This window comes from Apaloderma vittatum, unplaced genomic scaffold (genome assembly GCF_000703405.1).
Source record: "Apaloderma vittatum isolate BGI_N311 unplaced genomic scaffold, ASM70340v1 scaffold4216, whole genome shotgun sequence".
Taxonomy (NCBI): Eukaryota; Metazoa; Chordata; class Aves; order Trogoniformes; family Trogonidae; genus Apaloderma; species Apaloderma vittatum.
The window spans coordinates 38,861-51,568 of record NW_009721090.1 but is presented as its reverse complement, the minus strand read 5'-3'; the positions used below and the strand labels follow the sequence as shown (position 1 = coordinate 51,568).

Genomic DNA, 12,708 nt, shown 5'->3' with positions numbered 1-12,708 from the left:
CTGAAAAAAAAAAAAAAAAGAAAGAAAAAACTTGATGCAGCAGGTCTGCAGATGGCTGGCGGGGCAGGACCAAGCGCCAGATTTGGCAACCCCCAAAGCGATCCGTGGCTTTGGTGTTGGTGCAGCCAGGGGCTGCAGTGCCGGGGCTCAGCTCCAGCACCTCAACACGTCCCTTGCCAGCTCGGCTGGACCCATCTGCCACAGTGCCTTTAGTAACCGTCCCAGGAACAGAGGAGTTAACACAGGAGTGCAAGAGTTCCACTCGTGTTTTCTTTCTGAAATTCCCTTCAGGCTGGGCCATGGCATGGGCTGGGAGCCACCGGGGATGGGACACAGGGGCTCTGCTCCACCGCAGCAATCTGTGTGTTTGCCTTGGCAGATCCCAGCCATGATCTCTCTCTTTCTTCTGTTTGATAGCACAGACACCAGCAAAATCCTGTCTCTAACGTGAGATTTTCGAAGTCTACCAAGCAAACACTGGTGAAGGCTGGGCATGGTGGTTCTCTTCCTCTTAGCAGCTTTGCTGCACGGTGAGTTGCCAAGAAACCAGCTCTGCAGCCTCTTACACTGACGAGAACAGACAAAGCTGGAACTGGGGACATGGCCACAGCCCTGGCTAAACCCTCCCTAGGACACTAGCCACCTCCACCTGCAAAATGCAAACTGGACAAACCTCACCGCCCACTAGAAATCTGCAGAGAGCTAGCAGAGGCATGGCAAGAGCCAGGAAGGAGAATCCCAGCCCTGCCTTGCTCAGCGCTGCAGGCGGCCGCTTGCGCCTGTGCAACGTGCCTGCAGGGAGAAGAGAGGTGCCAGATCAGGCAGGGTTTGCAAATGCCAAAGGTTATTCTGAGATGCTTGCTGTTAACTGCTGCCCTTGACATTGAGCTCCAGGCAGCAGTCGGGGCTGATGGGGGCTTGGAGTCTCCTGTAAAGGACATTGAGGGTTTCCCCACCTGTATCGTGGCACAGGGCAGCTGGTCTGTGCCACCAGTTATCCTCAGGCAGGTGATGTGGCACCCAAGGAGGGTAAAACATGTCCAAAATAAACTCTGAATTTCCTGAGCCAGATGTCCCCCTGGTGCCACTCGCAATCACGCCCCTGACTCGGAGCTATGCTGGTTTTTGTCAGGCGGGGATCTGGTTGTCTGTGAGTTACCAACAACTTCTATTTCTTTCTTTCCCCCAAAAGAGTCAGTTTCAAGCATCTTGTACGGATCCAGTTTTCTGGCAGGTGGGGTTGGAGGGTCAGTCACCCACCAGTGCTTTTACTCCATCACACCAGCCAACAAACACAGCCGAAAATATTGGTGCAAAACAGCAAGGAGCGGAGTTTGCTTCACCATCATTTCTTCCACCGGCTACACCTCAGAAGACCACGCGGGGCGAGTGTCTCTCGAGGATGTCCCCCAGAAAGGCACCTTCATGGTGACAATGACAGAGCTGAAGAAGAGCGACACGGGGACCTACCGATGTGGCATCGGCCCCACCAACACAGGTCTCTACGTCAGCCTGAACCTGACGGTTTTGGCAGGTAGGATGCTGGCAGGGGCAAAGGGGGGCTTGCAGCCCGGGGACAGACGCTGGAGGGTCCGTGCACAGCAGGCACATCGACTTTTTCTAACCTGTGCTATTAACCAAATATTTGCAACCACGGTGTCTGAAAGTACCCGGATTTGGCCAGATCAGCTGCTCCTAAATGTAAAAGGAAAATCTCTCCTGCCTGGCTGGGGGCTGGGCACTGTCTGCCATGCTCTCTCTCTACAGATGCTGGTGAGTCAGAGCCGATCGAGCTCATCCCTGGGAAGCTCCGTGGCTCTGTCATGGTCCTGTGCCCACCTGGGGACAGCCAAGGTGTCAAGAAGAGGCTCTGGTGTAAACTGGGGACAACTGGATGCACCATCATTGCCAACACCGATGGCTATGTCAGGAAGGATTATGATGGACGAATCTCGATCACCCCTCAGGAGAGCTCTGGAGCTTTCAAAATCCTGATAAATGATTTAAGAAAGGAGGACTCGGGGCTGTATGAGTGCAGGATGGGAAGACTCAGCAGTCGGGACAACCCACGAGTGGTGGCTCTGCAGGTGACCGCAGGTAGGACGGGGCGCTGGGGGCTGCGCAGGTTCCTCACAGCCCCTGTTGAGGAGCACGAAAGTCTAACAGAGTTCTCTCCAACCTGCAGCCTCCACGCTTCCCAAGAGACCAAAATTCCTCAGCAGCACGGTCGGAGGCTCGCTGTCCGTGAAGTGCCACTACGATCCCAAGGGGAACTACGAGAAGAAGTACCTGTGCAGGTGGAAGGAAGCCAGCTGCTCGCTGCTCCTGGATGCTGACGGGTTTGTGCACGAGTCCTACAAAGGGCGAATACAAATAGCCAGCAGCGACCAGGAGAACGGGACTTACACGGTGGTGCTGAGCCACCTGAGAGAGGAGGATGCAGGGTGGTACTGGTGCGGGGCTAAAAACGGGCGCACGGAGCACACGTCGTCTGTGAAGCTGCTCATCCAGAAAGGTGGGTGGCGAGATGGCTTGGAACAGAATGAATCCCTTTCTCTTTCCAAATCAGTCTCTCCTCTACCCCTTGATGGGCGTGAGAATAGACTCCTCTTTGTACTGTACATAATTATAACAACAGTAAGAGAAACATCAGCCACGCATTTTGCCTTACAGTTATGGGCAAGTAACTGAGGGGATGGTAAAGGTTTTCAGAGGCAGGGGTGTACACTGAGCTTTCAGAGGAAATGCAGTTTGTTTGAATTATACTGATGTTTATTTATGATGCATAACCCCAGCATGCATCATCCTGATCCTAGAAGTGCAGCTCAGAGAGGAGTGCTTTGCTCTGAAGGTAAGCTGAAGGCTGTCTTGCAGTTTTAGAAATTGCAATGTGTAAATACGGCGGGTCAGAAATAGTGGGGTTAAAGCACGGATGCATTAATGGGTTTTCATTAGTCCTCCCAAGCTGCTTTCTGTAAGACTCCAAGGAAAAAAAAATGCTTGGGTTTGGTCCTATTGGGATTTTTTTCATGCCCAGATGCAACATGAAATGCATAAATAAAAAAACAAGTTACCTCTGCCAGAATGGTGGATAACGAAGCCTCGAAATAATTTTCTCCGTAGAAACCTTCTCTTCACAAGACCCAGAAACATCCACTCTTGTGAAACCCACTTTATCAAGTCCAGCCACCCATAGCACACCCAGGCAGAGGAGCACCACGGGTCTGAAACACGCGACGGCCACCGTTCCCGGCAGCACCAGCGCCCTGCTGCCCACCACTGCCTTCCCCAGCGCCTTCGGAACTTCCCCCAGCACCTTCATAACTTCCCTCAGCGCCTCCGTAACCTCGCCCAGCACCTTCATAACTGCACCCAGAGCCTTCGTTACCTCTCCCAGCAAAATCTACTCCGAGAGGCAAGTTGATGGCCACGGTTCTCGTTGGCACTAACTTAACTGTCTATGACCTGTCTGCCCCATGTCCCAGGGCCCTGCGCAGGTTGTGCAAAGGCTTCAGGTTGGAAGCATTAAGAGGAAACATTAATAATTAGAGAAGCAGAAGGCAAGGTCATTTCGTGTCTATCTACGGCACGTATCTTTGAACTTGTCTCTAAACCCCCTGGTGCGGGCCATTCCTGCAGATCGGATGCCAGGGTCAGTAGATGTGCTCCTGCCTGTTTTCCTCTGCTCAGGATGGAGACAGGGCATTAGGAAACATCACGCTTGAGCAATAACACTGGTGAATCAGTAGCTGCTCCAGACTTCACCACACACTCTATCCAAGCCACTGTAGGCAGGCAGTAACCCGGGCAGTGTTTGGGTGCTCTGCATTGCACAAGGAGCTACCTTTGGACAGGGTTAATCAGAAGGCTGGCAGCTATTTTGGCCGCTAACTATTCCACAGTATTTCTAGACAGAAAGCCCTGCGGCTCACCCCAGTGCAAGTGGTTTTCCCTGTGAATTTACCTTCTGTGCTTCCAGCTCCCCAGGGTGGCTGCAGCAGCTCTCCCAACTTTCACTCCCGCTACGGCCCCCGGCCACAGCACCGCGGGCGGTGATTTGCTGGTGCAGATGCATCAGATGCTGCAGTGCCAGTCAGAACTGAGGATAAACTACAAAGTCCACAAATCCAGTTCAATAACCAGAGCTGTCCCTCCATGCACCTCAGAACTCGCACCTGTCCCAGCACGAGAAGCACCATCCCCTCCATCCCCAGCCCCCCTCAAGCCGTATCTCCCCAACACGCAGCCAGAAAGAGGGGGGAACAGCACGTTACCAATCACAAGTCACGTTTTTGTATAAAGGGTCAGGTTTTGCACCCTTCCTGGCAAAGCTTAGTCTGTCTAGGGAGCTCTAATAGCATTTCTGTCATTTTTGCAAGGAGACAGCATGTAGACACCTCCAATAGCATGATACTCCACAGCAACTCACAAAGAAAGAACATGAACCTTCCTTGTACGTTCACATGATGAAAATAGTTTGCTTTCCCTTTGGAGAGGCTCATTCAGCTGGGACCATAAACCCCACGAGGGAGAGCAGAGGTAGCTCTAGAGATTACTTCCTCATAAGCCAAGCTCCAGATCAAATTATTTCATCTCTGCTTGACTTTGCTGACTGTTCTCCTTTGCTTTAGTCAGAGTTTGTATCTCCTTTCTACTCTTTGGTGTAAAACCAACAGCCTACATTAAGGTACTTCAGCCATCCCACAGCTGAGTCAAAAATCCAATTTAATTTTAATGGTTCATCTTTTCAGCTCATCCAGTGAACCACGTCTGCTCCCAGTTGTGTTAACAGCTCTCATTTTACTGATTTGCATCACTATCACTCTTCTCATCCTGATCAAAATAAAGCTTCAAAAGAAGGCGGGTGAGTTGGCTAGGCAACGATTTGGGGTTGTGGTTGTTTTGAAATCACTTTGCTTGTGATTTCCAAGGGCTGGAGCCTGACCCACTAAAGATTTCCATCTCGGGGAACAGGCGTCCATTCTGAAAATGCACCCATACTGGCAATGTCCTAGAGACCTTGCTTTTTTTTTTTTCTTTTCTAATATGCTTAAACAAAAAGCAAATGAAGGAAACGGAAATTCTGAAGTCCTGCCGAAAGCAAGGTTGAGTTTTTGTGTATAGAAGATTAACGACTCCGCGAGTGCTCGGAAATCCTGAGGTATAAAGGGCAGGGACACGGGCGGTACGTGCTGGGCAGCTTCTTGGGGCTGAATCCAGCCCACTTGGTGCAAAACTGACCAAAACTTGCCCCAAGAATCCCAGCTATTGACTCATTTTCAACAATACACTTGTATATCTTATTCTATACCATGTTGTGTCCCTAGAGATGAATGTAGGGACAAAACACTTCAGCAACCACAGCGGTGGGTGGAAATACCTAATTCCCAAGCATGAAACTGGGAAACAAAGGGGCTGATCCAGCATCTCTTACAACACGCTGGTGTCCGAGGAGGCGCTCCCTCCATCACAGGCACATGGTTTTGTTTTTAAGGAGCAGAAAGAAACACCGTAGGACACCTGGAAGGGGCAGCGATCCACGCCGTCCTGAGCCCCATGAAAGGGCAAAGAAGGGAGGAAACTCCAAGTCCCGAAAAAGCGCATGACCGTGGGACAGACTCTGGCAAACATAGGTGGGTATTTTCTGGAACTGGCACTGCAAGTGTCATCCCCCTCGGTAGGATAATAAAAACAAATTTTAAGCAGGGGATTTGTGGCTCAGGGTGTAAAACACCTCCACGGGATAGACACCAGCTTTGCAGTCCTGGAATTATGATCCCACAGTCTAGGATTTATGTTCTGACAGCAGGTGATTGCCTTTAGTCCTTCCCAAGAGATGTTGAGCCATAGATTTCAAAAGACTTGGATTAAATCCTATATATGGGTTATAAATTTATTATAGGGTTGATCATAATTTTTTGCTTACGCATAGCAAACACGTTATCGCTCTTCCTGCTTGCTTGTTTCAATGAAGTCTGATTCCTTATAACCTCTTGCAATTTTACACCGAAGGAATTCTTGTTCACTGTGTTGCAATCACTTTTTTTATTTTTTTTTGTCCTACTTGTGCAGGATGATCTATGCTGTCCTTGGAAGACTCGGGATGACTAAATTATGTGTAAGAGTCTACATCTTCTGGGAAATTATAAAAACAGTCTTGGAGTACCAATACTCTTGAGCTCTCATAAAAATATTTGCTCAGATGTTTTTTAAGTATATCAAATTTGTGGAAATTTCTATCAGTGAAATGTGTTCTTCTCTACTTGATCAGAAGCAGAAAGCGGATCCACAGACATCATATTTTTAAAGCTATTTAGAGACTATATTATAGATGTCAAAAGAAGCCTTTAAAACCAAGGCCATAAACGTTCAAATCTAGAATATTTTGCAGAAAGTGAAAAAACTTGTTAAAACTATATAAGATTTATTCCTGTTTGAGATTTTACTTGACAAAAAAAGAAGCTGTATGAAGAGTTTTGGAAGTCCTAAATGCAAAGAGTAGAAAGAAAAAGGTACACACACCCCTAAAACCTTGAAAATAAGCAATCCACATTCTGTGAAATACTTGCAAAAATAAGAACATAAACTAGAAGTCGTTGATTTTGCCTTTTCTTTCTACACATTTGGTTTGGGAGAAAGCCCAGGGTAACTCTCTTAAGCTGAGCAGGAGGCTGGTCCTTTATGACCCAGGATTTTTTGTTCTCAGGACTCCCCAAAATATTAGACTCATTTAAAATACCAAATCTGGTATAAACCCAGAAACAGCCGCAAAATTACTTGTAAAAATATTGCAGAGAGGCAACGCCAGATCACAGCTTTTATACTATTTGTTTTTTAACAGCAACCCTACAGGGAAAAAACCACTTTTCAAGGTGACTGATGAAGACTCGAGACAAAAGCCGCTCCCACCAAAGCCCCCCTGTACCCAAGCTCAGAATTTTCCTCACGAAAAGCCAAAGCCAGCTGTTCACTGCAAAGCACCACTTGCTGCTGCTCTCGCTGCCCTGCTCAGAAGCTGAGCCGAGTCCCCACAGGCTGCCCGAATGCCACTTGCTCCATGGTTTGTAGAATAAAATAACATGAGAATAAAATAACGTCTCTGTAACCGAGCCACGTGTGTGCAGCCCTGAGCATCCCTTGCAGGGAGAGAGCACCCCATGGGAGAGGGAAAGCTGGGGAGGGGACGTGGGAAGGAAAGACCCTCGTGGCTGCACGTTTGCTGAGTGCTAGGCAAAAAAATCCCAACAAACCCTCAAGGATTTTGCAATTGCTTTGGCTTTAAGTCTTTATCCATTAGGTCATTTTGCAACGCACAAATAATATCAGGCTTCAGGCTGTGAAAGACACCGAATTTTCAAGCGCTATTTTTCCTCTGCGTCTTCTGCAGAACTACCCGCTGCTGCAAAACCAAATCATTCTGGCCCAAACGCAGCCCAGCCCCAGCCCCTTTGGTTTGTGTAGTCAGGTTACGTGCCACACTGCAAACTGTGCTTTGGCTCAAAAAAAAAAAATAAATAAAAAGCAAGTAAGCTCAGAGTTGTTTGTTTTCTGGAGATGCCAAACTGCTTCGGAACCTGTGACTTGGCAGGAGGACGTTTCCTCCTCTCTTAAGGTAAGTAAATATATTTGCATGAGACAACGGATCAATTTTACCAGGAACCTTAAGGATAAAGACAGCAGACTGATTAAGAGACTGTGCGCCCTCCCTGCACTAACGGCTCTTCCCCAAGATGCACGAGCAGTTGCACATCCCCACAGCTGGTTCCTGCCACGACTTCCCTGCCCACAGCCTTCCTCCCGCCAGCCCAGGCTCCGCAAAACAGCGGCTGGAGAAGAAGCACTGCTGGGAAGGACACAAATCACAAGGGGATCAGCAATTTTTCTCACCTAGGAGAGATGGTGGCGGTTCTCTCAGGTCAAGATGCCCACAACAGGTCACCCTGTGCAAGCACAGCAACAGCCTTTCTCACCTCAGAAGCTTCTTCCTCACCTCAGAAGCCACACATTCATGGAAAGAAAGGAGCTCAACACCTTTAGCAAGAGGAAAGCCGAGTTAAAGGTGTCCCTGCTCACTGCAGGAGGTTTGGACTAGATGACCTTCAAAGATCTCTTCCAACCCAACACATTCTATGACGCTATGATTCTGTAGTTCTATGAAAGGTACTTCCAAGGCTGAATGTCCCAGCTCCAGGTCAGGATCTCACTGCTCTCAGGCACAACTGGGACACCTGGAGCTTCCATCCTCTTTAAGGTCATCAGCTTTCACTGGGAGCAGATGAGAAAAGCTTCATGTGACCCCATAGTTAGAAGAAATTATTGCCTTTGCATTACTAATACAAGGTAAAGCAGGTAAAAGTAAAGGCCTGCTCTACCAGAACAACCAACCAGGGTTTTCTTAAGGACACTTGTTTCCAGAAAAATGTGCAACATCTTAAAAAAACCCACCTGGTTTTGTCCAGCTTTGCCTACACTGTTGATTGGGGGTATCACAAGATCAGAAGCCAGGTAACTTCTTGCAGGAGGGGTCTTTTCTGCCTGGAATGATGGGAAACATGGTCAAACCCAAGGGGGATGTACTGCCAACAAAGAGGAGGGGGCTGGCTGGACTCTTGCGTGCCGAATGAGGCTCCCCGGTGCCTTTGTGCCGGCTGTAGGCACCCATCTTCAAACCAAGGAATCGCAGCTGCCCTGGCTGGCTGGGTCCTGTCCCAGCAGAGCAGAAAACCTTCCGTGGACCTGACCTCACGCAGCCCCCAGGCTCCTTCCAGACGCAGACAGAGGTGTGCTGGGCCATGCCATGGGAGCCCACCCTTGGGATGGCTGTTGTGCAATATGTAGCCAGGAGGCAAATAATGACGTGCACCCTCCAAGTGGCAGCAGAGCTGGGATGGGCATTGGCTTCCCGGCTCTCACGTGGCATGGTGCTCACCTGCCAGAATTTTTGAATGCTATTCCTTTAAGGCACAACAGGTGGAAATACAGGGCTAGAGGTACGTGGAGTATTTAAAACAGCCTGGCAGTGCCAGAGTTTGTGTCCGCCTGCGGCAGGGAGGCAGGACAGGACACCCGAGGAGGTCCTGGGGTTGGCCACCCAGGCTCCAGCAAAGCTGGGAGCGGGCAGTCAAAAAGAAAAAGCAAGAAGTAGAAGAGAGTCTGCAGAAGTAACTCAGACTGTAAGTAATGCTTCTTCATCGTTTTTCTGAAATGCAAACCCTTTTGTACTACCGCTCTGAGACAGGGAAGGAGAAGAACACACATTTTAAGAACTCTTCCTCACACCCGTGCGAAAGAAGAGAAGCAGCCGTGAATAAGGTGCAGGTCTTGCTGGTGGGGAGGCTGATTTCTTTTGGAAGGTCAGAATCAAGCTTATGATGTTTATATTTTTTCCTCTGCAGTAGATTTTTAGTCTTTCCTTCCTGGAAAAAGAGTTAATTATCGGTAGAAAAAACCCAAATGTCATTAAATATTACTGTACTAGTCTAAACTGCTGCAGCTCAGTCTATGGTCATTACAGTCTTTTGAATCCCAACACAGAGATAATCATCAGGATGCAAATTCTAAGATTGAAAGAGATAATTGGTGCAGTTTTGTTCTAAATGAGCTCTGGAGAGCTATCAGGTTTTTACAGTTAAAAAGAAGATAAATAGATACTGAAGCATAAGTGAGTGGCATGTATGTGGGGTCTTAACACCGGAATAGGAGAAAGCTGGCAGGCTCCTTTCACATTTGCACCAACAGCAAAGGGGTGGGTTTCTGCACAGCTGAATTCTCTCTCTGCAAAGGAAACTCTCATATAGGACTTTTAAAACATTTCATTTGAAGTATAGAGAAATAACACCTCTTAACAGCAATTGTGCTGCTGTTAGTACATGAACTGGCACTATCCAGGCAGCAACTGTCACTGTACACACTGTCCTCATGGGTCATAGCAAGTTCCTGCTCCTTGCAATGTATATACTACTAAACCAGAGTAACAATTAATAATCTTGAAGTTGGTTTCACTTTCCAGCCCAAGAGACAAGAAACAAACGAGCCATGACCCTGTTATCTGAAAAGCAACAAGTTGGGATATCCAACACCTTAAAGGAACATAAAAGTAGGTCACAAGTTAGAGTATGGTTTATCTAACCCCTGAAAGGAACATAAAATTAAGTCACAGGTTAGCGTATGGTCTATCTAACATCTCAAAGGGGCATAAAATCACACCAGCAGCACGATTTCATCAGGAATTTCAGTCACTGCCGTGAGGGCAGTATGAACATTGATTTCATTTGTTTTCCGGAATGTGTTGTCTGGAGTTTAACTGGTTCTTACAAACATTCTTAGCTAGGAGAGTCACAAGTACTTCAGAAATTCCTAAAAACTGCCGATTTCTTTGTAAATCCTGATAATCTCCAATGAGAGCTGCCTGAGTGTTTCTGCTCCCTGCATCACAAAATTAGCACCTCCTGTTTATTCTTTCCTGATTGTAAAGGAGGCATTTGCTTGGAGCACAAAACGGTTCTTTTCTTTATGCATTTAGGTCAGCTTGATCTTTTATCTTAAAGCTGGTTGTTCATTCCTAGTTCTATGGAAACGGAGAAGGTTGGTAGCTTCTCCCCATCCCACGGCAGCAAACAAAACTCACAATACAGCCGCCTATGTGGAGATCTTGATGGGCAGCGTAAAGATGTAGAAACCCGCAGTTCCGTGCAGCAAGGAATCTGTTGCTACCCCATTCTATATGTTATTATTTCCCACATACTGGAATAACAGCGAGAGTTCTAGAAAACAGGGCTTCTAGGCTAGAATTACAAATGCAACAACTAAACCTTCATGTGCCATTGGTCCCGTAGCACAACCTTGACACTGGTCATCATTAAAAGCAATAGTTAATAGCTAATGGGTTGGACTGTGCTGACCCCTGGCAAGTTGCATTTGGAGCGTACAGGTTTCTCAGAGCTCAACTTTGCAGCTGAGTCAGCAGAATTTGGGGACCGAACTCTGGTATTTCGTACCCAGCAAGAGCAGCTGCTTGCTCAGGTTTATGTAACTCGGGGCTCAGGCCATGATCTCTTTCAAATCATTATAAGTCTGAAGATACTGCTCCCCAGGACTGACAGGATCACAGAAGCACCATCAAAACCCAGAGAAGGTTTTGCAGTGAATGATGTTTGAAAGAGCTGACCTGGTCAGAGAGCACTTTCTGCTGAAAGCACCAGTTCAAAATTTAAGCACGGTGCTGGAGAGGAAGGTGATGTTCCCAACCCCTGGTGCAGGCAGGAGCTCTCACAGTCAAGAAACAAAGTCCTGGGAAATCCATCCTGCTGTGGGGAGGTACGACAAGGTTGCGCCTGTGGGAAAGGGCTTCCAGGGTCCGTCAGGCCATGGGGACACCGTGGTCTCATGCACTCAGTTCTCCCCACTCCAAGAGCGATCAGAAATCCAGCGGGAGCACCTGGACATGCAGGTCAGTGTCTGCAAAAGGGGGAAGAAGGAGGTGTGGACACAAGCAGAGGGGAGCCCAATGTGACCACTGAATCCAACCCAGCCACATCACACAGCCCCAGGCAAAACCAGTGGAGGATCATCAGTCTGCAAAGCCAGTTCTTGAGGAGGTGACCCAATGCAGTTTCTGCTTGGAGGTTTTGGGAGCACTGCACAAAGCTCTTGTTTTGTGCAAACCACCAGACATCCCCCCACACACCTCTCCAGGACTTGGGGAAACCTTGGGGACCAGTCAAGGCATCACTGCCTAGGACAGGTTTTTGTACCTTTCTCTGAAGCAGCTGGTTCTGCCAGATACAGAGAGCAGCAAGGTGACCATCAGCCAGAGCACCTGCTGTTAGCAAGGGGCAAATATCAAGGCCTTTTTTTGTGCCATATTGTTTGCTTTCTACAGAATATGCTGTGTTTATCTTGCTGGCTACTTCTAGGATATGCATGAAAGAGCATTTTTCATGCTCAGTGAGTTAATTATTAGCCATGGACAAGTGGCCACTGAGCAATTAAAAATCACAATACAAGGAAGAAAGCACAATAGGACAACTTTCATCTTAACAAGGAAATAAAAGTCTTTTTCTTCTACTGGGAATTACCCTTAATAAAGCTGTGTTGCTTGACACCTTGAAATCAAATTCCTCTGAATGTTTATAAAGACTTTCCTTGGCACCTACCGTCCTTTCTAGAACTCGGAATAGGCAGGTGGATCAACAGAAATTAAACACAAGCTTCAGACAGGAACTCTGCTCTGTGACCCAAGGAAGAAATTTTTACAATGAGGGCGGTGAGGCACTGGAACAGGCTGCCCAGAGGAGCTGTAGGTGCCCCATCAGTGGAAGAGTTTAAGGTCAGGTTGGACAGGGCTTCGAGCAGCCTGACCTAGTGAAAGACATTCCTGTCCATGGCAGGGGGGTTGGAAGCAGATGATCTTCAAACATCCTTTCCAAACTAAACTCTTCCGCAATTCTGCGAGACAAGGTTTTCCTAAGGAGTGGTTTTGGCACCCAGGCTCACAATCAAACAAGCCTTCCTTTCACTGCATGAGCAGCACTGGATGAAAACATGATCCCAGCTATTAAACTCTTAGAAGAAGCATTATCTCCTGGCAAGGGTCAAGCGAGCTGCTGAGCCCCGAGTTGCCACCGGACTCTCAGGCCTGACAGGGCTCAGCAGCTTTCAGATCATTTTTGAACTTCAGCCTTGTGAAGGGCTGTTCTGATTTACAAG

General features: G+C 47.9%; 1 protein-coding gene across 1 annotated transcript; it reads left to right on the top strand.

Moving 5' to 3' along the window:
* Window positions 1-1,192: 1,192 nt before the first annotated feature.
* Window positions 1,193-3,449, top strand: LOC104275304 (polymeric immunoglobulin receptor-like; the record flags this gene model as incomplete). The annotated part of the gene is made up of 4 exons (XM_009871227.1): window positions 1,193-1,534; window positions 1,768-2,097; window positions 2,186-2,515; window positions 3,187-3,449. Coding segments are annotated over 4 exons (1,265 nt in total), but the record flags the coding sequence as incomplete, so codon positions are not given.
* Between the last annotated feature and the right edge of the window lie 9,259 nt (window positions 3,450-12,708).